The sequence below is a fragment of the Diabrotica virgifera genome, chromosome 2 (genome assembly GCF_917563875.1).
Source record: "Diabrotica virgifera virgifera chromosome 2, PGI_DIABVI_V3a".
Classification (NCBI taxonomy): domain Eukaryota; kingdom Metazoa; phylum Arthropoda; class Insecta; order Coleoptera; family Chrysomelidae; genus Diabrotica; species Diabrotica virgifera.
Window position 1 is genome coordinate 73,090,901 of NC_065444.1, and position 27,727 is coordinate 73,118,627.

Consider the following 27,727-nt stretch of genomic DNA (forward strand, 5'->3'; position numbering starts at 1 on the left):
TATAAGTGCTTTTTTAAAGCTTAGGATGTAATCTTTAAAATGCACTAAATTATTTTACTTAATGAAATAAACTATTTCTTTTTAAGAAAATTAAGAAAGATAACAAAAATGTAATACAAAAACCGAAAATTACCAGCTAAAAAAATGTTTATACAAAGTGATCAAAACTTTTTTTTGTAAAATTTACCTAAAATACATTTAATAATAAGCTTCAACAATAATAAATGTTCGGCAAAAAAATTTTTTTAGCTCTTATACAGTATGTCTGCGAACTTGGAACCTATTGATAACTTTTTTATTATCAGTTTTACGAAAAAATGTTATTGTTTATAAAATACTCTGCATCGTATATAATCTAAGATGAAATCATCAAATATCAAATTTAATTAATTTTATACGAAGTATGTCAAAAAATATGAATTTCACTCAAGAGTAAAGCACCTTTACATTTCACAATATCGAAAATTGTTATTAAGAAAAGTTGTTTGGAATTAAAAACATTGTTTTAGTGTTCAATTACATCCTTCTAATTAAAATACCGGGTGTCCACTTATATTTTCCCCCGTTTTAACTGCCTATAACTTCTAAACGGCTCAAGATAGAAATATGCGGTTTTCGCTGAAATGTTTTATTTAAGCAAAAGTTTTGCCTGAATGGATTGAATTTTTTTAATCACTTTCAAATACGAAAAAAAATGGCGGATTTTTGAAAAAAAACGTTGAAGACTTTTTTTAATGGAACACCCAGTATATTTTTTTGTAAATTGAAAGAAAGGCCATTCATCTATCCAGCGATATAAAGTTTTTCAAAATCGGTTGTCAAATCACTGAGTAATTAATTTTTAAAATGAGAGGTGCAACGTGGATATCACATACCTAAATAATATAACTAAGCAAATTGATATTATGTTATGTGATTTCCACATTGCATCTCTTATTTTAAAAATTAATTGCTCAGTCATTTAACAACCGATTTAAAAAAGATTTATATCGCTGGATAGGTTAATGATCGTTCTTTCAAGTTACAAAAAAATATACTGGGTGTTTTAATAAAAAAAGTCAACAACGTTTTTTTTTTCAAAAATCCGCCATTTTTTATTTAAAAGCGATATAAAAATGGTAATTTACCTAAAAACTTGAAAAAACGGTCATTTACCTATCCAGCGATATAAATTTTTTTAAAATCGGTTGTCAAATGAGTGAGCAATTAATTTTTAAAATGAGAGATGCAATGTGGAAATCGAATAACATAATGTCAATTTGCTTAGTAATGTTATTTAGGTATATGATATCCACGTTGCACCTCTCATTTTAAAAATTAATTACTCTTAGGTGAATGATCTTTCTTTCAATTTACAAAAAAATATACTGGGTGTTGCGTTAAAAAAAAAGTCAACAATGTTTTTTCAAAAATCCGCTATTTTTTTTCGTATTTGAAAGCGACATAAAAAATTCAATCCATTCAGACAAAACTTTTACTAAAATAAAACATTTCAACGAAAACCGCATATTTGTATCTTGAGCCGTTTAGAAGTTATAGGCAGTTAAAATGGGGGAAAATATAAGTGGACACCCGGTATTCTGAATAATAAAGGCACTTAACTTAAGAAAAATTCATATTTTTTATATACCTCGTATAAAATTTAAAAAGTTTGACATCTGATGATTGTATCTTAGATTTTAGACCAGGGAGAGCATTTTATGAAGAATAACTTTTTTTCATAAAAGTGATGATAATAAAATAGTTATCATAAATGTAATAAAATGATGATGAGTATCCGTAATTTGAGAAAAAATTGAAATTTTTTAAATTGATTAGAATGATGTAATTGTATATTTAGATATAGTTTCTAATTTCAAACAACTTTTCATAATAGCATTTTTTGATATTCTGGAATATAAAGGTACTTTACTCTTTAACGAAATTCATACTTTTGACATAACTCGTATAAAATTGATAAAATTTGATATCTGATGGTTGAGTTTTAGATTTTTGACCATCCAGAGCATTTTATTAGGAATAACTTTTTTTCGTAAAATTGATAATAAAAAAGTTTTCCATGTGGTTCCTAGCTACGCAGACACACTGTATAAGAGCTTCTGTATAAGAATTTTCAAATTGCAATGCCATATTCGGATTCAGCATAATCAAAACCAAAATAGAAACATATTTGATCAAAGTAAAATAATGAATTTATCGATATTTTCAAAATTATTTATACAAAACAATTGTTATTGTTTAAACAATTAAGAAACAATTAGCGGCCAAATCTGCGAGTAGAACTTTTTACTTTAACATGTATATAAACTAACAAAAAAAGTTAGAAAAATATAAGCTTGTTTGAATTTTTCCGAAACAATGCATGTTTTCGTTCTAATTGCATTCCCCTAGTAGGCAATTGTGTGCGCGTATATTCCAATGCTATGCCAGTGCTAATGCACCGCTCGAGGCAAACCGGCAACGTGGTGGGCCGTTCTCCGGTAAGAAATACATTGCCCTATGCTACCTGCACTGCATTCTAACATTGGCTTCTACTTTAGAGGTAGTGTTTATTATTACTCATTACAATGCGTGACAGGCATACACTATGTTTAGTTTTGAATTAGATATACGGCCTATAAATGGCAGCAATGCGCACAGTCGAGTACCAGACGGTTACACTTTCCACGCTAATGCACATGATTCTCGCCAATTCTAAATCCGTCGCTCCGTCCTCCGCCAGCATTCGACGATTAAACAACGATAGTGGACTAAGCAATGTTGCCGATTGTAACGCTTCCTTCAGTCGCCTATACCTAATCGAAACTAAACGTATTGTATTAAGATCAACAATAAGTCTAGTTTGGCAAATGGGTTCTGCTCCCGCAGTCATCACAAAGGACATTTGCCGTTTTTAAAGAGAGATGAAGAAAAAAGGGATTTGGGCAAAAGGTAATGTTAGGTCAAACCGGCAAACAGGTATATGTTCTCAAAAAACTGATAGTGTGTAAAATATTTATTAATATCAGCTAAGTACTTTCGGCAGAGCACATGCCATCATCAGAGCTTCCTATAAAGAACATTAAGTTACGAGATTTTTTATAAAAATATAATGATTGAAAAAACTTACATCTTATAGGTATAAATGCCTCATAGAAGAGTACATTGTTGACAAACAACATATTAAAAGCAAATTAATACAGGGCTAGGTCTCTGATCTAGGGTGAAAATCCTTACATATATTAAAATTTCACATCTGATGTGCTTTAAGACAATATGACTACCACATTGTAACGTCGACACCTGTTAGACTGACATTTTTTAAAACTGATGATGGAGGAAGCATCTATACCTCGTCCAATTTACTTACCGTTGCACGTCATCCGCGCTATAGCCTGTGACACGATACCAACACGAAATATTTAGGCGGTGGGTGTGTTCTTTTTTAGAATCAAAATGATTCTAAGGGGGAACACACCTACCGCCTAGATATTTCGTGTTGGTATCGTGTCACAGGCTATGGCGCGGATGACGTACAACGGTAAGTAAATTGGACGAGGTATACACGGAAACAGAGTCCGATGCGACCTCTATATTTGTAATTAATAATTATAAAATTGAAAATGACTAAGGCGGCGTTCATACGCGGGCGATAAAAGATAAGCGATATATCGTGAACGATATGCGATAGGCGATCCGCACAAACAAATACTTAAAATCTAAATAGAGACGATAAAAAATGTTCACTTCCACGCGATTGCACAACACATCGCAAGTGATATATCGTTCGAAGTGCTACATATCGGTCGCCCTCGCGATTTGTTTCATACGATATTTTAAATTGTTAACATGTCGGGAAGAAAAGAATACAGTTCTGTGATTAATTTCATAAATTTAGTGAAAACTCGGCAGAACATCTGGAACTATTCCCTTCCTGTTTACAGTAAATCAGAAGTGACGAGCACCACATGAAGGGAAATTGCATCAGAAATAAAAGATACAGGTCTTTGAACTTTAATAATTCGTGTTGATACAGCTCTCTGGAAACAACAGCTGAGCTATGGTGCGCGTTGATAAGATTATAAGGATGTACCCAGTATTTTCTTTTTCTTCTCATTCTATGCTTAAACCAATAAGCCACTACAACGTCTTCCTCACTTGAGCTCATAATTTTAACGAAATGAATTGTGCTCATCGCTCATGTGCTCTCATCGAATGGCGATTTATCGTCCGTTTTCTTTGAATCTTCTTAGCAATATATCGTGACGATAAAATGTCGCTTATCGGCTATCGCCCGAGTATGAACGCCGCCTTAGATATCATGTGTAGGTTAAATGTATGTTAAGTGAAGTTACTATAAATTTTGAAGTTAAATTTTAAAATTGAACTTTTGAATTTTAAACTTTTAATTTTTTTAAAGTTGTAGCAACATTATCTTAATAAATTATATTTTATTAAAAGTGAAAATTTCGCATTAAAAATATCAATCTCAAACATTTGCTCTTACCTGACATTCAGTAGCTACCGCTCTAGCGAGCAACGTTTTTCCATTGCCTGGAGGTCCAAACAGTAACAAACCTCTCGCGGGTGTTCTCAGTCCTGTAAATAATTCGGGTCGTAAAGAAGGCAAGATTACCATTTCTTGAAGGGCCTGTTTGGCAGTATCTTGACCAACAATGTCTTCCCACTGGATTGCCGGTCCTCCTTCCACTATTTCATCCAGAATGGCATGAGCTAACTTCGGATCCACTCCACGAAGCGATGGTGATCTTACTCTTTGCCCTTGCTTACTTGTACCGGCAGCTGAGATATCAAAAATAAAAAATGACAATCAATGTGAGACATTTAAGGCAATAACAAAAACACCAATACTCTACAACTTCTACTAACTGGTGCCATCAATGACAAAGAATGTCGCCATAAATTCCAATACTATTAATTATCATCAACTATTAATTATCATCAATCAGCGCTGATCTGTCCATTGTTGAACATAGTCCTAATAACATAGCCAAAATAAGCAAACAAGTGCCAATAGGATAAAAAACGAGACGAAGAACGAGGCTGAGATACATAGAACAAGTAAAAAATGATATAACAACCTTAAAAATAAAACTATCTATATAAGGATTTTTACAGCTGTCTCCGTCTTCCTTCTTTCAACCCATGTCTCCAGTCGTTTCTGTTCTGCCATTCTCCGTCTCTGAGGTCGCGTCTTTCCATTGCCTCGTCCACTTTATCCCCCCATGATCTTCGGGGTCTACCTCTTCTTCTCTTTCCTACTGGGCTCCAATCCGAAATCTTGGATATCCACCTTGTACGATATGCTCTTCTCACATGTCCATAAAAGATTAAACGTTTTTCTTCGATGTAGCTGAGGATGTTTTGTTCTAGTGACATTCTTCGTTTTATCTCCTCATTTCTAATGCGATTTATTCTTGTTACTCTGCAGCTTATTCTCATGAACTCCATTTCAGTTGCTGCAATTTTGGACCTGTTTCGTTTGTTTATTACCCAATTCTCTGCTCCATAGGTCATTATACTACGTACCAAGGTGTTATATATTCTCTTCTTTGTATTTCTGGCAATCTGTCTATCCCACAATACCCCGTTCATGTGTTTAATACATGTTCTTGTCTGTGCTAATCTGCTGGTTACTTCTTGTTCGGTGGTTCCATGCTTTGAGAGTATGAATCCCAAGAATTTGAATTTTTCAGTGCCGTTAATTTCCCTATCATCGTCTATTTCCAAGTTTCTCACTGGTTCGTGTTCTGTTGTTTCGGTCTTTTCTAGGTTTATTTCCAGTCCATTTTTTGTGTATTCCTCTTCTAATTTTCGGAGCATATAGGACAGATCTTCTTCACCTTGAGCCGTTACCACTTGGTCATCTGCGAAACTTAACGTGTATAAGAAGTTGTCCCGGATTGGAATTCCCGGTTTTAATATTTGTTCTAGGAATATCTTGAACATTGTCGGAGATGTAGAGCATCCCTGCAATAAGCCGTTTGTGGTCTTAAATTCGTTGGAGTATATAAAAATAAAACATTGGGTAAAAAAGCATGAAACGGATCATAAACAGACCAGACCGAAAAAGAGTTGTCGACTGATAATGATGATGTGACATACTATAACAACTATAGAAGAATATCTTCACTGACTACAAAATACAAAATTCTAACAGCCCTTATCATACAAAAATTCACTCAATTCGCAAAGAAAAAACAGGAGACTGCCAGCAACGATTTAGAGAAGGCAGATCCTCTACAAATACGAACTGCATAATTACACAAGCAATCAAGGAATACCACAAACACAACATATAGACACAACATATAGTCACAGACATCAGATAAACCTTTGACTGAATTGGGGAAAAATAAATTATTCAATGAAATGAAAACCTAAACAGAAGAAAGTAGCACAAATACAATTGCAATAGAAACAGGGGTGTGACAAGGCGCTTCCCTGTCAAACACACGATTCAACATAGCGGTAGAAGGAACAGTTGAGGCCAGAGAGATTAAAGGAACTATAGCACATTGCTCAACCCAAATAGTAGCATAGGTAGATGGCATAGTTCTTATATGAAGCGATAAGGAAAGATTAAAAGAATCATTTACAATCCTGGCAAATAAAGCACGGAAAAGAGGTAGATACATTTTTACGAAGGAAAAATTAAATATCTAGTTTGCTCTAGAAGACAGGATAACAAGACGAGAGAAATCAAGATAGAAAACTACTCTTTTGAAAGAGTTCAACAATTTAAATATTTGGGAGTAATTGTGAATGGCAAAAATAAGTGAAGTGAAGAAGTAACAGAGCGAATACTAGCAGGCAACAAATAGGCAGGCAGATACCATAGGCTAATGAAGGACAAGAACTTTATCCAGAAATAAAAAAGTGAAACTGCTGGATATGTTTAATGAAGTATATAAAACCGGAAAAATACCTCAGGAATGGTTGGTGTCCACCTTTGTAACAATACCAAAAACAATATATGCCGAAGATGGTTCAGACTATAGGACAAAATCACTAATAAGCCATACCCTCAAAATATTTCTAAAGGTGATTCATGGAAGATTATACAGAAAGCTAGAAAATGATATCGATGATACCCAATTTGGGTTCCGCAAAGGACTTGAAACAAGAGAGGCATTGTTTGCATTTAATGTCCTCTCTCAAAGATGCTTAGATATGAACCTGGATATTTATTCCTGTTTCATCGACTTCGAAAAAGCGTTCGACAGAGTCCGATATGAAAAACTAATAGAATTATTGAAAAACAGAGATATAGACAGACGAGACTTACGAATTATCATCAATCTGTATTGGAATCAGAAGGCCAATATAAAGATAGACGAATAAGAGTCCGAGAATATTGATATAAAGAGAGGGGTAAGACTTGTGTACTGTCGCCGCTACTGTTTAACGTGTACAGTGAAGCCATATTTCAGGAAGCGATAGCGGAACTGAGTGATGGAATCTCTGTAAACGGAAGAATAGTAAATAACATAAGATTCGCTGATGACACCGTTATAATGGCAGACACCCTGGAGTCGCTACAAGAATTGTTAAATAGGATTAACGATTATTGCATTCCATTACTGAAACCCAAATAGAGAAAGTAAAGACATACAAATATCTGGGAACCTGGGTTAATGACAAAAATTACCAAAGCAAAGAAATTAAAGTCCGAATTGAAACTGCAAGGCAAGCATTTATAAAAATGAAGACACTGCTTACAAACAAAGACCTTCAGTTGCCTCTCAGATTGAGGGCTCTAAGAGGCTACATATTTTCTATATTACTATACGGAATGGAAGCTTGGACATTGAAAAGGCAACACATAAGAAAAATAGAAGCGTTCAAAATGTGGTGTTACAGAAGAATGTTGAAAATTCAGTGGGTTCAAAGGATTACCAACGTTGAAGTGCTACGACGTTTAAATAAGGAGTTAGAAATTATGAACAGTATAAAAACAAGAGAACTAGAATATTGGGCCACATTACTAGAGGAGAGAAATATGAGTTGCTGAGAGTTATTATGTAAGGAAGAATCCAAGGAAGAAGCATAGGAAGAAGACGCATCTCCTGGCTGAGGAACCTTAGAGAATGGTTTAACTGTAGTTCATTACAACTATTCAGAGCAGCAGCCAACAAAGTGACCATAGCCATTATGATATCCAACCTCCGCTAGGAGATGGAACTTTAAGAAGAAGAAGAAAAAACTGAAAAATATACAGAATTGTAATCAGGCCAGTAGTTACATACGCAGGTGAGACAATGTGCCTCCTAGATAAATATGAAAAAAGATTAAGAATATTTTAAAGGAAAATCCTAAGAAGAATTATGGAGATAAGCATGGACAAATGGGAAGAAGAATGACTCATGAAATAAGAGGCATAATGAAGGCGGAAGATACAGTTTGATTGATTAAAACGCAGACTGAGATGGTTGTGACACGTCATAGAGAGAAGGAAAAATGACCTACAGATTAAGAATGTCACCAGATGGAAGCCAGAAACTGAAACACCGAGGGGAAGACCTAGAGAGAGATGGAAGAACCAGAATGAGACATCGAAATCCTAAAAGTAGGAAACTTAAGGGATATATGCACAATTCGAAATAAGTAGAAGAAAATTGTAACAAAAGCCAAGTCGTATCTACAACAAACTTTAACAATACATAAGAAGAATGCGAAGTGATTCACCGTGATAAGTGAATCAAAAAGTCTATGTAACAGCGGCAAACATTCCACGGGCGACTACGAACTCCTCCACACTACCTAGATTTTAATGGGTTCAGTTTTATAGTAGGATTAAAAGCGACTACGAACTGCCCCACGCTACCTAGGTACTTAGATGATATTTTTGTGAACATACATAGTTTTATTTTACTTTATTGTATTCAAAAAGGAATAACCCAATTTCCAAAGCATGAGCGAAAATTTTAAATGATTAAATAATGAAACTACATATAACAATATAATCGAATAAAGTTTATTTATAAATCTACATTAACTTATATACAATAACAAAAACTATAGTTAAACAATAACAATGTGTAATTCTAATGTCTGATTAGTGATTAAAATAAGTAAGAGTGAACACTATATTTTAGATTTTAAAAGTTAGCTGCATAATAATTGCAAACTGACTTAATGAAGTCTAATTTAGTAATGTTTTGATTAACGTAATATTCATTTAGCCTATTTTCAATAAAATCAATTTTTCTTTTTGCCGTTTTATCAAGTTGTTTTTCGAATCTATGTGCAGTTCTAATTTTCACATATACTTCTGCTTGAAAATTTAACAAAATGTCTGTAAATTTAAATATGTCACGATGTGATTTATAAAAACATTCGTTAAATTTCGAGTGAAATGATTCACATGCGTTTGTAGTAAATATAAGAGATGATGAATTTGAAGCCCACATGTAAGGTGGAAATGTTGAATCTTCCGTTAAATAATTATCAATTAGGTAATCCCAAAATTACAAAACTCTGTCATTTTCTGGCATAATATTACGTCGGTATACTGCGAAAACCAGATAAATGACAAATTTTGAAATATTGAGTTAAGTATACCAAAATTCTCAGCTTTTTACGCTCTACATACAGGTAAAACTCAATAAATGATACGACTTATTATTCAGCAGATAATTTGTGTAATAAACAAATAAGTTACACCTAACCAACTTTTCATTTTCAAATAAAACAATATATCGCTACTTACTTCCATAGAATCAAAGTTCTGTTGCATGTAAAACCAACTAAGCGCACATTTATATTTGCCGGGCAACAATATATTTCTACTGCTGTATATTTACCATATTCAGTAAAAAGGTGATAAGTGTCTTTAATACAGTGTGATTTATTTTGATTTACAGGTAAAACCAGGTAAGTGATTCCACCTGGATTTTAAATTTAGGTTTAATCAGCTAGGTCTCTTAACTTTTTCAAACTAATGATAGAATATTATTTCTGATATATGCATCTTTCACTAGCATATCGAATATCAAACACAACTGGTCCGCTTAATTCAAAATAAAGCACTAAACTTAATAAACGTTTTTTCTCGATTTCGATATTTCGACATTTACCTGGTTTTCGTAGTATACCGACGATTAAAAAGTTCATCAGAAAAAAAGTCACCAACATCATTTGGATCTAAATAAGGAATGCCGAAAAACAATTTTAAATATTTTCCAATAACAGTTTGATTTTTATATTCCTAGGACAAACCTAAATTTTGATTTTTTCGGTACCAATTTTGTGTTAAATGAAATTTGCAACAAAAAATAATAATGTCAGGACACACTAAATTGGCTGCATTTTGAATTGCTATTTCAAAATCAGAAATTATTCGCTTCGGTTTGAAATTTAAATTCAAATATGTACATATTGTTATTAATGTATCAAAAGTACTTTTGTACGATTGCTGTGCTTTATTTGTTAACAAACAAAATACGAGAGGAACATAAAAACCATTTTTGTAGCCATGTATAGTAAACATCTGACAAAAATATTTAGAACAGTATTGAAAAGTTCCGACTACATACAAAGAATCTACATTACACAAAAAGTAAAGATTTGTGAAACAACTAAAAATTGCGGAATTATTTTTCGTAGATGATAAAAAGTTTTCACCTGTATTTGTTTTTAAATATAAGTTCACTAACACTTGAGAACTTCTTCCTGTGACTTGGGCAATGATAGTGTGGATTTTCGTCTTGTAGCATAGATATTTCTTCGAACGCAAGAAATGTCTTTCGTCGTCAGCGGTAAATTGCTGAAATTTTCCTTCCTGAATTCCTTGTGGACAATCTTTAAAGGTCTTTCACATATATCTTCTACAGCTTTCCTCTTTGTAAAATTACTAAAAATTTGCCGGTCAACGTGGATATCTTGAGCATGATTATGCTCCACCGATGCTTTTTCAAGAATAACGTAATTTTCATCACCTTCCTTTGTGTACACTTTTTGTTGACACCCTTTTTTGACGCATCTGGAGCATGATTATGCTCCACCGATGCTTTTTCAAGAATAACGTAATTTTCATCACCTTCCTTTGTGTACACTTTTTGTTGACACCCTTTTTTTGACGCATCGCCATCTAACTTTTCCATCTTTGGAGACATGGGCCTTTGAATATTTATATTCATTAATTATTAATAAAAGTTCTCCCCTTTGACTAAACATAGTCGTTGGATTCGCCATTTAAAAGTTAAACACTGACGGACACAACCTGACACTATACCGTAATACTTGCAACTGAAGTGAATAAATGAAAATATTTATATTCTTACTTTCAACTATAATCAAATTTGGAATTTCCTGCCATTAAGACTTAATCCCCAACTTTCTCGGAGATGGGGCAGCAGGTACTTGGGATTAATGGGCCCAGGTAGTTCGTGGGGCAGTTAGATAACGCAGCATTCCACAGGAATGAAAGGCCTCTATGATTATAATCAGAAATATGTGAACAAGCTTATAGTGATGTATTCAAAAAATTCCTAAACTAATTATTGCTATTTTTTAACTAGAGCAAGATATTGAAAGTATCAACTAACATTTTAACCTATTTCATGCTACTTTAAAAATTCTTTATTTTATTCTAATTTTTTGTTGAATTTTACTAAAAGTCATACATTTTCAAAACTTTCATCTACTATTTGGAAGATTTGGCAACACTTTACACTTACGTGCAATGAAAATTGTAGAAAAATCCTATAGCTACAGTTGAGTCCGGGAATCTTTACCCATGCGTCATCATTTAAAGCATACGAAATAAGTCGATGATAAGTCGGAAAGTGAAATTTACTAAACGCAACTGCAAGTGACAGTAAGTAACTTGCTGTTGCGTTTAGTAAATTTCAATTTCCGACTTATCATCGACTTATTTCGAATGCGTTAAATGATGACGCACGGGTAAAGATTCCCGGACTCAACTGTAGGTATAACTACTTACCTGCATTGATGTTGTTTCCACTGTTGACTTTTCTCGCCGGAGATCCAGCATTTCCTGGAACAGACAACTGTTTCTTGACGGCAGGTGGAGTTGATGATATTTTGTTGAATGGACGTACTGGTTGAACTGGAGTGTTACGAGAACCCATCGATCGCGGCAATGTTAAACTTTTGGATAATGGAGAATTTGCGGGACGTTTGCTAGCTACTGTTAGTTTTTTTCCTGAAGCTGAAACATACGGCAATTTGTATTAAAAATGATAATAGCCAAATACATTAGACTGTAATACATACAACTCTTGACATTTCCCATTAATTTTGCGGAAGTAAACAATATAGCGCCATCTAGTGGTCTGCGTTGATAACCACAAACTATGCATTTAAAGGAAAGGTATTTTTATACGATTAAATCAAAATACAAATTTAGTTGTGAGCTATTTTCTTTAATTTAATATTGTTACTTTTTAATTTACATAATGTTTGCTTTTTACTATCGTTAATTTTATTTACATAAGCTTCTATTAAAAGATTAAACTATTTTGAAGCTATTTCCTTGTGGCATTTTTTATGATTAATTATTTATATGGGAAATAAGCCACAATTAAAATGAAAAAATAATTTTAATTGTGGCTTATTTCCCATATAAATAATTAATCATTAAACTATTTATCTATAAAAGTTTTATGACAATTTGTACATGCATTTTGGAGAGTTTCTTGTAAGTAACATCTTAATTTTAAAATATATTTAACGTTTTCAACACTCTCTTGTGTATAATTTTGAAATTACCTTTTAAATATAATCATTAATTTTATCTGCAGCTTCCTTCATAAGTTAGACCTAAATTTCACACTATCAGGTGTATTTAGCCCTAATAATAGAAAATATATTTAGCCCTAATAATAGAAAATAAATTTTCTATAGCCTTCTTATTAGCCTTCTTGTCAAAAGAAATTGCAGCTAAACACCCACTCATCGGGGTGAATGGGGGCAAAGTAATATACTTATTATTAGTTAATTTTGTTGCCATCCTAGGTATTTGCTGATAATCCATTTTACAGAACCTATTTTATAAGACATTTTGTGGAGAAGTTCAAATACAATTTAGAAAAATTAGCTCGTTATCCAAAAATTAATAAAATAAAATTTGAATGTTTACGTCAAATTTTACGTTGTCAAAACGTAGTTCAACTAAAGCCGACAGAGGCGCTAGTGGCAACGTGCTTCCAGATTTCTGTGGAGTTGGATGTATTACAGTCTAATGTATTTGGTGTAGCTGCCTATGTCACCTATAATTTTTTATACATATACTTTTTGTCCATTTGCGGTATCTAACTTTTATAATTAAGAAGAGTTAAAGTTGGTTACAAAACAAGTTTTTAGTTAGCAGCTAGTATAAAAAATAGGGGAAGAAGAAAGCAAAAGAAAAAATAAAAAATATTATTGAAAATGCTTCACACCATATATTCACCATTAAAAAGTAAAGCAAGTAAGATAAGAAATACTGATATAGGATAATAGTTATGTTATTTATGATAAAGTGTTAAAAGTACAATTTTAAGGCACGCATGTGACGGTTTGGAGAATGAGCGAAGCAAATTCTGTAATTCACATGAGTGCCTTAAAAATGTACTTTTAACACGCATATCATACAATATTTTTTCTACATCGTCTGCATAGCAGATTATTTTGTTGTTTTTCTCCCATTTGGTATCCTTTTTTTAGTTCTTACTTTTTTTATTATGTTATCCATGATCAGGTTGAACAATAAAGGACTCAAGGAGTCCTTGATCCCATTGCCTTATTAAAGGACTCAAGGAGTCCCTTATCCCTTTGCCAGCTTCGATTGGGTCAGTTAGTTAATCTTCTACTTTCACTTTTATTGTGTTGTTCTGGTAGATGTTTTCAATCGTTTTAATTATTCCTAGAGCTCCCTCTCTTGAGTATATCAAATGGACAACGTCCTTTAATTTGACCCTGTCAAATGCTTTCTTAAGGTCCACGAAACATAAATATGAAGGTTTATTGTATTCTAACGATTTCTCTTGAACTTGCCTCATTATAAATATAGCGTCGGTGCATGATCTTCCCGGCCTAAAACTTGTTGTTCTTCTGCTGTTATAATTTCATTCAGTTTGTTATCCGAGATTCAGAACCGATTTCGAACCGGAGAAATGATGTGGTAAGAACTCTTAACCCCGAACCTTTAAATAGTGATCAAAGGCCAACCGTTCCGGAAGTTCAAGATGGAGTACTGATCTGGAAGAAGCTCCTACCCCGGGTCTCTGAGTATTGATCAAAGACCAGCCGTCCTTCCCATTTACCAAGTATTGACTGATTGTTTCCGCTCCTTGCCCGTTATAGACCAGTGATCGATCAGCCACCTCTACCTCTAAGATAGACTAAGTATTGATTAGTCTTCCTCGGCTTTTAGGTTTTGACCAAAACGTCGTCCTTTGTCTTAACCATCCTAGAATCGCTAATATTTGTTTTTTGCAGTGCATTTGCATATTACAGTAGACTCCCTCTATAACGAGAATTGAAATAGCGGACTAATTACCTCGTTATAAGCGGATCTCGTTATATCAGACAATAATATTGAAATGTTTTGATGCCTCTTACGTAGTTTATTAGGTGTCGATGGTCGACCTGCACAATGAAACTTCGTACCATCGTAAATTGTAACTTTCCTTCAATATGTATTCAATATCGTTCGATAGATAAGCAGAAAGAAGTTTATTGCAGGCGGTGTTTATTACACCACTTGCTTCGAAACACAGATGTTGGGAATTTCTATATACAAGCAGTTGGGGTATTTATTTATAGCCATTACTTCGCAAAAAAAGGTAAAAAAACATATTCTTGATTTAAATTTTTCCTCCTTATAACCAATTATGCCTCGTTATAGAGGTGTTATAGTTCAATAGGAATTTCATGGGACATCTAGCGTACCTCGTTATAAGTTATAGAGAGAGTCCACTGTATATAGAAGTTAATTTGAGATTAAACTTGAGTTTTACTGTGTCTGGTGTCTAATTGGGCTACGCTTCACAACTTTCATGTCTCCTGTTGTTCGTGTAAGTTCTTTGAAGCCTAATCCGGCCCACTGTCTGATATTTCTGAACCAGGATATCTTTTTCTTCCAATGCAAACAAAAAATAAGGTTTTAGAATTGAAATTTAGGAGCTGGAATGTGCAAACTCTTTTAAAAGCAGGATCTAAGATTAGTCTAGCACTAGCAGAAGAACTTGAAAATTATTAGATAGAAATACAGTCTATGGGTGTGAGACCTGGGTTATGACAAAATAAAGATGAAGAATAACTGATATTTAAGAAAAATATCTTGAGAAAGATATATAGGCCGGTACAATATGACAATGATACATGGAGAATAAGGACTAACAACGAGGTTAGTGGATATGCTGGCATGGCTGGAACTGGCATATGTCCAAAGGTAGAAGACACAAAAGAGCCATTCCAGGTCAAATCAACACACTTTGAATTATTTTTTCCTGACCTATTTAGATTTTGTTAAAATTTAGAGTATTCATAGTGAATGATTCATCATCATCACTGGCTCGACAACCCTTTCTGGGTCTTGGCCTGTTCCAGGATTCTTCTCCATTCTGATCTGTTTCGTGCTTTTTTCTCTAGTTTTTTTATTTTTAAGGTTATTATATCATTTTCTATTTGTTCTAAATATCTCAGCTTCGGTCTTCCTCTTGTTCTTTTTCCTCATAGTGGATGATTAGGTGAAGAAAAATACAAAATTTTAAATTTTTATCTCAAGCCGTTTCCGAAATATGATTATGTAAAGTTTTCCAAAAAGGTCCAAAACACCGCGACAATACTTTATTGGAATTGTTGTAGAAGCTGACTGATTAAGCTAGAATGCTGGGAGAGGTGTCATTTTGGAGCAATTTTAAAGCTCTTTACAGTGATATATACAGTATGATGCTACGATAAACACGTTTTTCTCAAACAAAAAAAATATATTTAGATTCGTTTTTTTTTCCAAAAAGTACATAGTTTAAAATTTTCATAATATTCCTACAAATACATAGTACCATTGTTTATATAGGGATAGTTGGTCAGCCTAATAGGAAAATTTGTTTGATTAAAATTAAGACAGTCACCAGATGTCCCCACAACTTCTGTCAGGGTCGCAACGTCAAAATGCATAGACACCAAGTTGGATACGATCCTATTCATAGCACCCCAACTCGCGTACATATTAAGAAAAATATATATGGAAGAATATATTTAGAAATTGAATTAATGATGTCATGCTATTACATATATAATAATATTATAGTAGCATGACATTAATTCAATTTCTAAATATACTCTTCTAATATATATTTATTTTTCTTAATATGTATGCGAGTTGGGGTGTTATGAATAGGATCGTATCCAACTTGGTGTCTATGCATTTTGACGTTGCAACCCTGACAGAAATTGTGGGGACATCTGGTGACTGTCTCAATTTGAATCAAACATATTTACCTATTGGGCTGACCAACTATCTCCCTATATAGACAATGATAGTACTGTTGTTAATAACATAAAAAATTTGTATCATGGGATGGTGATTGGTTCAACTTAAAAATATAAATTTCACACATACGATATGGTGCAAATGAAAGGAATAAATTCGTAATGTCGCAAGTTGGCAACTTTAAGGAAAAATCCCGAAACAGGTCGATTTTTATTTTTAAATTGTAATTTTTTGACATATGTATCATAATCGATGATTTTTAAATGAGACTATAGGTCGTGTGTTAGCTCATTTGAAAGGTTATTCAATTCTCTATTCAGTAATATAAACAATAATATAATTATTTATACAGGGTGGCAAAAACTTTTTTTTAATTAAATTAATTGACAAAAGAAGAATGTGTGTAATTTATTTAATTTAAAATATATTTTACTGTTGCCAGAAACAGATAAATTACATACATTCTTCTTTTTTGTCAATTAATTTAATTTAAAAAAACTTTTTTTGTCGCCCTGTATAAATAATTATGTTATTGTTTATATTACTGAACAGAGAATTAAATAACCTTTCAAATGAGCTAACACACGACCTATAGTCTCATTTAAAAAATCATCGATTATGTCATCACGCCTAGATGGATTACGTCACTAGTATGATACATATGCCAAAAATATACAATTTAAAAATAAAAATCGACCTGTTTCGGATTTTTTCCTTAAAGTTGTCATCTTGCGACATTACGAATTTATTCCTTTCATTTGCACCATACTGTACGTGTGAAATTTATTTTATTTTATGTTGAACCCATCACCATCCCATGATAAAATTTTTGTTATTAACAACAGTACTATGTATTTGTAGGAATATTATGAAAATTTTAAATTATGTACTTTTTGGAAAAAAACTTATAAAAATATATTTTTTTGTTTATCGTAGCATCATGCTGTATATATCACTGTAAAGAGCTTTAAAAATGCTCCAAAATGACACCTCTCTCAGCATTCTAGTTCAATTAGATCAGCTTCTCCAACCATTCCAATAAAGTATGATCGTGGTGTTTTGGACCTTTTTGGAAAACTTTACATAACCATATTTCGTAAACGGCTTGAGATAAAAATTTAAAATTTTGTATTTTTGTTTTTTTTTTTTTATTAGCCACTGTGAGTATTCCAAATTATAACCAAATCTGAAGAGGGGGCGGAGGTGTGTTGAGTTGCTATATAATGACCCAAAAGCAACTAATAAAATGGTGCAACGGAAACCAACACGTAAGCGAAAGAAAAACCTAGACCAGATGGTTGTATGATGTGAAGGATGACGTGAGAATGATGAATGCAAGAGGATTCAGCAGGATACTAGAGAGATCTGCATTAAAGGAAATAGCCAAAGGTCAAACTCTTCTCCAAAAGGATAAGAATTAAACACATTCAAATAAATGTCAAGTGGCGTTGTGCTTTTTTTTCACTTTATCTCTGATACCTCACGTTTAACAGCTGATAACCCTAATTTGCGGCCAATTTTTCACAAGCACCCTTATATAAAAAAAAATAGTCGTCTCTATGTGATTATATATTGTAAAATCCGGAGATATGGGATGCAGCCAGAAAGCAGTTTATTAACGAAAAGTCTTGGATTTAAAATATTGTTTATTATATTTTTATTTCAATTATTCTAATTGTTTAAAAAGTAGTAAACTTTGTATCTAGGGCTTTTCGTTTTCCTCGTAATACGAGAGATGTCGCTGTTTTGCGTCTCAAAAGGCGGGTTCATCGCATCGCGATGGTTTGCTTTAAAAGAGGCAGAATGTTTGTATTCCCTTCAGAGTTGTGACTGCATAATCTTCACTGATGCATAAGGATGCTGAAATAGTTACTATATGGAGATGGTGGTCCAACTCTGAATCGAATATAAACAAAACCTGCCTTGAACCCTTTTTTATCTTTTTCATTTTTACTCAATTTGTGAGTATTTAGAAACTGTCTTTCGGTCCTTTTCCTAGACGAAGAGAAGGTAAATGCGTGGCCTAAGTGTCCTCTATTTGCTTTCTCCTATTTCGTCGTCTCTATGTGATTATATATTGTAAAATCCGGAGATATGGGATGCAGCCAGAAAGCAGTTTATTAACGAAAAGTCTTGGATTTAAAATATTGTTTATTATATTTTTATTTCAATTATTCTAATTGTTTAAAAAGTAGTAAACTTTGTATCTAGGGCTTTTCGTTTTCCTCGTAATACGAGAGATGTCGCTGTTTTGCGTCTCAAAAGGCGGGTTCATCGCATCGCGATGGTTTGCTTTAAAAGAGGCAGAATGTTTGTATTCCCTTCAGAGTTGTGACTGCATAATCTTCACTGATGATGCATAAGGATGCTGAAATAGTTACTATATGGAGATGGTGGTCCAACTCTGAATCGAATATAAACAAAACCTGCCTTGAACCCTTTTTTAAAAAAAAATAGCTTTAATTTGATATAGAAAACATGCTCTACATCATGAACGAAATTTTGTTTCAAAAATGAATTGCTATAAATTTAATTAAAACAATTTGCAGCCACTTTTTAACTGGCAAACTGTTATCAATGTGTTCTCCTATTCTAAATTTATATAAAAATGTGATTTTAATTATAACTAACAGATGAATGTAGTCACTATGTAGTGGGATCTCATACTATTAGCGCCTACTATAATATAATTAAAATACATACATACATCGGGTGGTGAATCTTAAAACGGGCCATAGGAAACTCAATGTAAAATTATAAACTGTTGAATTCCTGCTTCCCTAATTATTTTACATCAAAAGTCACAAGAAACTATTTGTAGATGATTGAAATCGGTATTAAAATTATTCTACGAATTAAACACATATCTTACAATATCTTACATTTATCATATAATCATATCATATCATTTATCTTACAATAAATTCTCGCCCTATTGCAGACATGTTTAGACATTCGTTGGTCTATTTAAGTGACAGTGCGCACACTATTGACTAAATCAATCAATCATCTTTATTATTATGTACTACTTTCTCCTCAACTGAGGACATTTTATCAACTTTACTGTTTTTTAAACAATAAATGATGAAATAAAAATATTGTTAATAATAATAACTTCATTGTGACAGAACGCAACTGCTATACACATTCTTGCACTGGGTGTGGCCTAAGTTTGACAAATATGTACTCTGAAAAATGCATAGACTTATATATTCATAGACAGAGTGTCATTCAGAGCGAAGTGACCACACCATCTTTTTTATTTGGATTAGTGCTGTTTCACTCTTACGCAGAGTAAAGCTGCGACAGTTGTCCTCCCCTTCCGTGCCTATACTCACACTTAATGTCATCTTAGTTTCTCGATACAATGTGTTAGAAAGAGATACCGTAAACCAGTCCACTCTATGCTAATATATACCTCTATGGAAAAATGTAGTATATTTAAAAAAAATGGAATGTGTTTAATTCGTGGAATAATTTTAACTTCTGTTATCAATACAGATTTCAATCCTCTACAAATAGTTTCTTATTGCTTTTGATGTAAAATAATTTGGGAAGCATGAATTCAACAGTTTAGAATTTTTCATTGAGTTTCCTATGGCCCATTTTACGATACACCACCCAGTATAATTTTAACTTGAAAACTTAGATGACAATGAAATGATTTTGTTAATAGGGCTTTTCATCGATTGTCATTTGTTTCGAGCCTCTGTCATGTGTCATCTAATATTAATATATCTAAGTCATATTATGTTATTGGTAGGACCAATGATAAACTGAATTCGCTCTATCGAGATTTACTTTGACACTGACGTTAGTAATTTCTTTTTTGAAAAGTTCAGTTGTCAGAAGTGACTGTAAATTACTACAAAACCAACGCACCTGCTCATATCCAATATTATTAAATAGTAAACAGACATAAAAATAACATAAACCTTACGCCAATCAATAATTATTTATTTGCATCATTATAATGTATTAATAACAATTGCGAAAATTATTTATTGTACAAAATAAAAATATTTTGTAGAAATAAACTTCACAAAATTTTATGAGATTAGTAGACACTCCCACTATTTCTAATAATTCTTCTTTTTTAATGAAAGATCAAAGTTGATTTCAGTTGATTTTAGCAGTTAATAGTGTGAGGTAGGAATTTTTGTGTTGTATGTTTCCTATTCCGAATGTGTTAAAAAAAATCTCGCGAGAGCGAATGTAGTATAGAAACCAAAGACGTATGACGTAGATATATTAATATTAGTTATATAGTAGATATATTAATAATGTAGTATACAGTATATACTAATAGTAATATATACTGTGAATGAAAAGCCCTATATAGAATGGAGATTATTTGACAACATCAAGGTTAGTACATACTTGTGTTATCCAGCAAAGCAGTTAGAGAGCCAAAAAGCTTGCTAAATTGTGTAGGATTTGTACCTGGTTTAGAGACATTAGTTTTGGGTGCAGGGATATTGCTACTGTATGAGTATTTAGGGGTGTCCTGGGGTTGATTTACTTCCAAATTATGTAACCTATCCATGCTTTCTATAAATAAAATAATAATGTAAACTTAAGTGCTGGAAGAAAGAAACAAATAAACAAACAAACAAGCAATATAAACAAATTGGTATGGGTATCCTTTTTAAGAAGAAGTATATCTATATGAAGTGTTTTCAATTTCTCATTATTTTTTTACAGAAGAAAATTCTAATTTGTTGCAAAAATGTGACATTTGTACAAAATGGAATAGAACTTTTATTCAAAGCAAATATTTTCCTACGTGTTTAACTATACATACTTTCAAAATAGATGATAGATGTTAACAAAATCATATCTTAAAAATAATATGTACAAAATATTTTAGAAATTTCCTTCCAATAATTACATCCAGTTCTGTTTAAAATTGATATGAATTTGACATATTAATTTTCCTGTCTGGTACTACAAAGGCTGTGGATTAAATCAGTGATTCCCAACCGGGGGACAATACGAGTTTTCGTATTGTGCGAACATCAGCACAAAAGAACTGGGATAAGAATGATGAGAGTAGATACCGACCCTGCCGATCTGACCCGAACAAAAAGTGAACAGCCAAAGTTGTGGTCATCTTGTCATAGATAAGGTAAATAAAATTAGAGCGAAACCAAAGAATGATCGAATATTTCGTACACTCTATGAAGAAAATGATGAGATATTTAATACATTGCTACTACATACGGAAGTCCGCTGGCTTTCTAAAGGTACTTGCTTACGGTGGTTCTTTAGTCTCATGGATACTGTTATTGAATTTAGAGAAGCGAAATGACATCGCTTACTTATCAGAATTTTTGAAAAATTAAATGAAACGAACCTGCAACTACAAGAGAACATGAATATGGCCAAAGCGAAGGGAGTAGTTGGAGCATTCATTGACAAGCTATCTATTTTTGAAGAAAATATACAGAGAAGAGATCTGACCAAATTCCCCAACTTGAAATCTTCTTGTGGTGATTCTGGGGATCTTCAAACATTGAAAGAAGATCTACAGTTCCGATTCCAAGATTTGACTAGTCTGTTATCAACCAGTAAGTTTCAACGCCATGTCCTTCTGAAAGTCTGTTTCAGGAATGTGAGTGTGAAAGATTTTGGCCGCAGATAAAAGAAGCGTATTCAATCTTGTGGAATGCAATCAAATTACTACTATTAGCATTCCCCACAACATATCTAGTGGAGAAATGTTTTAGATCTGTATGTATATTGAAAAACTGTTGAATACCCAGTAAAAATAAGCAACGGCAAATCTAGGGGATTTTTGTTATTGTATGATGTAGTTGGAAACAATGTTATATAAGTGTCAGATGTCAACTAGAAGTAAAACATGTGTCAAAAAGAAAAATAAATGTTGATTTTGATGTTTAAGTTATTTGTAGAATTATTGAGTTTTCTTTTAAAATAAAACTGACTAGAAGTACTTCGGTGTTTAATTAACATCCACGCAATTCTGCAAAACATCAGGTTATGGCCCAGATCACTTGTTTTCGTGAGTATTTCGCCAGTAAAAAAAGTCAGTGTTGAAGAGCCTGTGTCGGTAGTTTGCCGCGGCCAACGAAAATAAAAAAGAAAAGCTGAAAAAAAAAAGGTGAAAAAGAAGCTCGAGTATATATACATAAAAAAAGAAAAACATAAATCCGAAAAATGGAAAATTCATCGGCTGCGTTGAAACTTAGTGGTGGTGACAACTGGGTAGCCTGGAAATTTCAAACAAGGGTAGTGCTAAAAAGCCGTGGTTATTATGACATAGTAATAGGAAAGTCTGTGAGACCGAGCACTACTGGAGATGACCAAAAGAAATGGGATGCTGGTGATTCAAAAGCACAAGAATTTATAGTAACCAGAATAGAGCAAGGCCCTATGACACACATTTTATCCTGTGAGACCTCGAAAGATATGTGGACAAAGTTGAAGTCTGTCTACGACAAAGAGTCAGAGGTGAGCATTCATTTAATGCAACAAAAGTTTTTTCTCTTGGAGTTTTCATCAGGTAAAAATGTTGCCTCATTCATATCACAGCTTGAAGAGATAAAAAATAAGCTAAAGCAAGCTGGTGAAGAGCTGTCCGATAAAATGATCATGACAAAAATACTTATGGCATTGCCAGAGGAATATAAGCATTTTCGGTCCGCATGGGAATCCGTACCATCTGATAAACAAACTCTAGATGAACTTACATCAAGACTACTTATCGAAGAAGAAAGAAGTAAGTCAGCACAGGGCAGCACAGCATTGGCGATGAAAAGTGATACAAGCAGAGAATTTAAAGGGCAAAAGAAAACCAGGTTAAAGTGCCATTTTTGTGGCAGAGGTGGCCATATTGCGAAAAATTGCTTTTTCAAGAAGAAAGAGAGAGATAATAATAGCCAGAAAGACATAAAAGTATGCAGTCAATGTAAAAGACGAGGACACAACTTACAAGAGTGTTGGTTTAATAAAAATAAAAATGAAAAACAACAGACAAGCAGAGAAGAAAATAAAATTGACAGTAATGCATTCATGGTATATACTGGGAGTAAGAAAAATAAAAATGAATGGTGCTTGGACACAGGAGCTAGCGAACATATGTGCTGGAATCAAGATCTGTTTGAAGAATTGATAGAGATAAGCTATAAAAAACAAGTAAAAGTCGGAAATGGAGAAAAATTACCAGTTAAAGGTATTGGAAAAATAACTCTATGGGCATTTAATGGTAAGAAATTTATAAAGTCAACCCTGTCAGATGTATTATTTGTGCCAGATTTAAAATTTAATTTATTCTCAGCTGGATGTGCCTTAGATAAAGGTTATAAGATGTTTTCAAACAATGAAAAATGTGAATTTTATAATGACAAAGGAGAAATAAGAGCATTGGCAACACGGGATAACAAATTATACAAAATGTTATTCTCACAAGAACAAAACACTGAAACCTTTGCAAATATTTTAATTTCGGAACGCACCCCTAACGAAAACTTGTCTGACGGTCAAGTTCAAGAAAACAGCTGTTTAGTAGATGTATTTTTATCAGAGTGTAATTCTGCAAAAACAACAGAAAGTTTGAGAGTTTGGCACTGCAGACTAGCACATCAAAATACTACATATGTGAGAAACTTTTTAAGGCAAAATAACATTGATTTTATAGACGAAAAATTCGTGTGTGAACAGTGTTTAACAGGTAAACAACACAGAATACCATTCAAGTTAAGTGAATCAAGAGCAAGTGAGCCATTACAATTAGTGCATACAGACGTATGTGGCCCTATGGAAGAAGAGTCTTTAGGGGGAAATAGGTATTTCCTGTTGTTAAAGGATGACTATACAAATTATAGGTACGCGTATTTCATGAAAAATAAATCAGAAGTTAAGAAACACCTTAAAAATTTTATATCATTAGCCGAGAGAGAGACAGGCTACAAGATGAAAACTTTACGATCAGATAACGGTTTAGAGTTTATGAACCAAGAAATAAAGGAGATGCTTGACTATCAAGGCATAAAACATCAGAGATCAGTAGTGTATACGCCTCAGCAGAACGGTAGGGCTGAGAGGGAAAATAGAACCCTAGTTGAATCAGCCCGAACTATGATACAAGGGCAAAAGTTGAATAAAAACTTGTGGGCAGAGGCCATACATACAGCAGTGTATGTTTTAAACCGAACAGGCCCTAGTAGCATAAAAAATGTGACACCTTATGAATTATGGTACAAAAAGAAAGTCAATAATATTTCTACACTCAAGAGTTTTGGTTCTAGAGTATCAGTGCATGTCCCAAAAGAGAAGAGATTAAAATGGGATGCAAAAAATATGTTTGGTTTCTTTATTGGCTACAGTGAGGATGTAAAAGGTTACAAAATATTTGTCCCAGACAAAAATAAAGTTGAAATTCATCGAGATGTCATATTTTTGCCCGAGAAAACCATAGAAATAAAAAATGGGGAGACAGACATGAATAAAAACATACAGATGATATGTGAGGAGATAAAGTCAGAAGAAGATGACAGTGAAGCAGAAGAACCTCAAAATAATAGAGAAGAAAGCAGTGAGAGTGACCTCGAAACTGATAGCAGTATTGAAGATGTGAATGAAATAGAGCAGGAGCATGGATATGACCTGAGAAGACATATAAAAAGACCCTCAAGATATGATGATTATGTTCTGGATGATGACGAAATGAGTTTGTTGACTTTTAGTGATGATGAAGAACCCCAGACGTATGATGATGCAGTGGCCAGTAGTGAGTGTAAAAATTGGAAGAAAGCTATGCAATCAGAAATAAATGCGTTGCTAGAAAATGAAACATGGGAGTTTGTGCAAAGTAGTGATGGTCAAAAAGTCATTGAGTGCAAGTGGGTGTTCAAGAAAAAGAAAAATGAAAATGGTAAAGTAGTGAAATATAAAGCTCGTTTGGTAGCTAGAGGTTTTCAACAAATTGGTATGTGTTTTAATGATATTTATAGTCCAGTAGCAAAATTACCATCAATAAGGATTTTCTTAGCCATGTGTAATACTTTTGATATGAAAATTCATCAAGTAGATGTTTGTAGTGCATTTCTAAATGGGGATATTAAAGAAAATGTTTTTATTTCACTCCCAAAGGGATTTAAAGAAAAAGAGGGCACTATTTGCAAATTAAGAAAATCCTTATATGGTTTGAAAAGTTCACCTAAAAATTGGAATGACAAATTTCATAATTTGATGCAAAATTTGAGTTTTTCAAGATCTGAATATGAATATTGTCTTTATATTAAAGTAAATGAAAAAGGTAGGATATACATTTTGCTGTATGTTGATGATTTGCTGTTGGCAGGTACAAATGATCAAGAAGTTGAGAAAATAAAATACATTTTAAACAAAAACTTCAAAATGAACGACTTAGGTCAAATAAAACATTTTTTGGGTATGTGCATAACTCAAAATTTGTCTGAAGGCAAAATAAAAATTAATCAAACTGTTTACTTAAAAAATGTTTTGAAGAAATTTGACATGTCAAGCTGCAAGCCATCAACAACACCAATGGATAATAATTTTCACCACGATTTTCTCAAACGAGAAAAATCTGAGAGCATAGAGATAGAAAAGAAATGTAGAGTTGCTATAGGATGTTTGATGTATGCAATGTTATGCTCAAGACCAGATTTGTGTATAGCTATAGGTATATTAAGCAGGTATCAAACATGTGCAAGTAACGATTTGTGGGTAGCAATAAAAAGAGTATTGAGATATATTCAAAGCACAGTTACTATGAGTTTGATATACTATAAACATAAATATAAACAGGAAAATTTGATAGTAGGGTACTCAGATTCAGATTGGGCAGGTGACCGTACTGATAGAAAATCTACATCAGGATATGTATTCAAAGTTTTTAATTGCACGGTGTCATGGGCATCACGGAAACAGTCTACAGTCAGTTTGTCCTCTACTGAAGCTGAATATGTTGCACTAAGTGTATGTGTGAGTGAAGCATGTTGGCTAAGATACTTAATGTATGATTTAAAAATAAAACCTGATTATGTAGCGGTTCTAATTCATGCAGACAATCAAAGCGCTATAAGGGTTAGTAGAAATCCGGAATTTCATAAAAGACTAAAACATGTTGATATTAGATTTCATTTTGTACGAGATAAAATTAAGGAAAATATTGTTGTATTAAAATATCTTAATACAAGTGACCAACAGGCTGACATATGTACAAAACCATTAGGTTTAACTCTGTTTAAAAAATTTAGAGAGTTGCTAGGTTTAGAATAAAAAAATTAATTTAGATCTAGGAGATTTACCGTTGAGGGGGGGTGTTGAATACCCAGTAAAAATAAGCAACGGCAAATCTAGGGGATTTTTGTTATTGTATGATGTAGTTGGAAACAATGTTATATAAGTGTCAGATGTCAACTAGAAGTAAAACATGTGTCAAAAAGAAAAATAAATGTTGATTTTGATGTTTAAGTTATTTGTAGAATTATTGAGTTTTCTTTTAAAATAAAACTGACTAGAAGTACTTCGGTGTTTAATTAACATCCACGCAATTCTGCAAAACATCAAAAACAAATAAATAAATAGGCTCGACATAATAGAAAGAGGGGATTTGAGGTTGCAATTAACCAACTAGTCCTGTCGCCAGGGGGGTACAACGGCCTCCTTAATTCAGATGGACTTACCCAAGTTTTTTTTATATATTTTGACCCGCAGAATACGAATTTTTTGGGTAACAGTTGATCCGGATGTCGATAAGATTGTTATAGACAAAGAACTTGAGGAATTACATAACAGCGATTTCTCGCAAAACAAAACATATTTTTGTATTTTTTGGGTCATTTTAAGCAAAAAATCTTCCTACAAGTTTTTTCGTAGAATGCATAGTTTTCGAGATAACCGCGGTTGAACTTTCAAAAAATCGAAAAATGGCAATTTTTGAACCCGAATAACTTTTGATTAAAAAATAAAGTAGCAATTCTGCTTACCGCATTTGAAAGTTTAAGTCAAATTATATCGGTTTTGATTATTTGCATTGCTAAAAATTAATTTTTTTACTGCTGAACAAAGCTATAAACACATAGTGTTTCCCGTGCCTAATACATGCGTTTTAACGCATGCTACGTAGAAATTGCCTCGCTTGCACTTGTAGCTACTCTACCTACTCGTTAGATTTTAAATGAGAAATCATTGAAAACATCACTTACGCACTAGGTGTTTATAGCTTTGTTTACCAATAAAATAATAAATTTTTAGCAATGCAAATAATCAAAACCGATATAATTTGACTTA

At 32.9% G+C, this 27,727-nt stretch overlaps 1 protein-coding gene across 3 annotated transcripts in view; it reads right to left on the reverse strand.

Annotated features, from left to right (window-relative positions):
• Positions 1–27,727, reverse strand: part of LOC114336065 (spastin) — a 67,438-nt gene that overhangs the window by 21,183 nt on the left and 18,528 nt on the right. Inside the window, exons 3-5 of one of the 3 annotated variants that reach the window (XM_028286383.2) lie at positions 20,888–20,995; positions 11,948–12,175; positions 4,487–4,782 (exon numbers count right to left, since the gene is read on the reverse strand). In XM_028286383.2, coding sequence (XP_028142184.1) covers positions 4,487–4,782; positions 11,948–12,175; positions 20,888–20,995 — 632 coding nt within the window. Of the gene's footprint in view, positions 1–4,486; positions 4,783–11,947; positions 12,176–20,824; positions 20,996–27,727 lie in introns of all 3 variants that reach the window. The other 2 variants (XM_028286382.2, XM_028286384.2) reach the window with 2 other exon arrangements.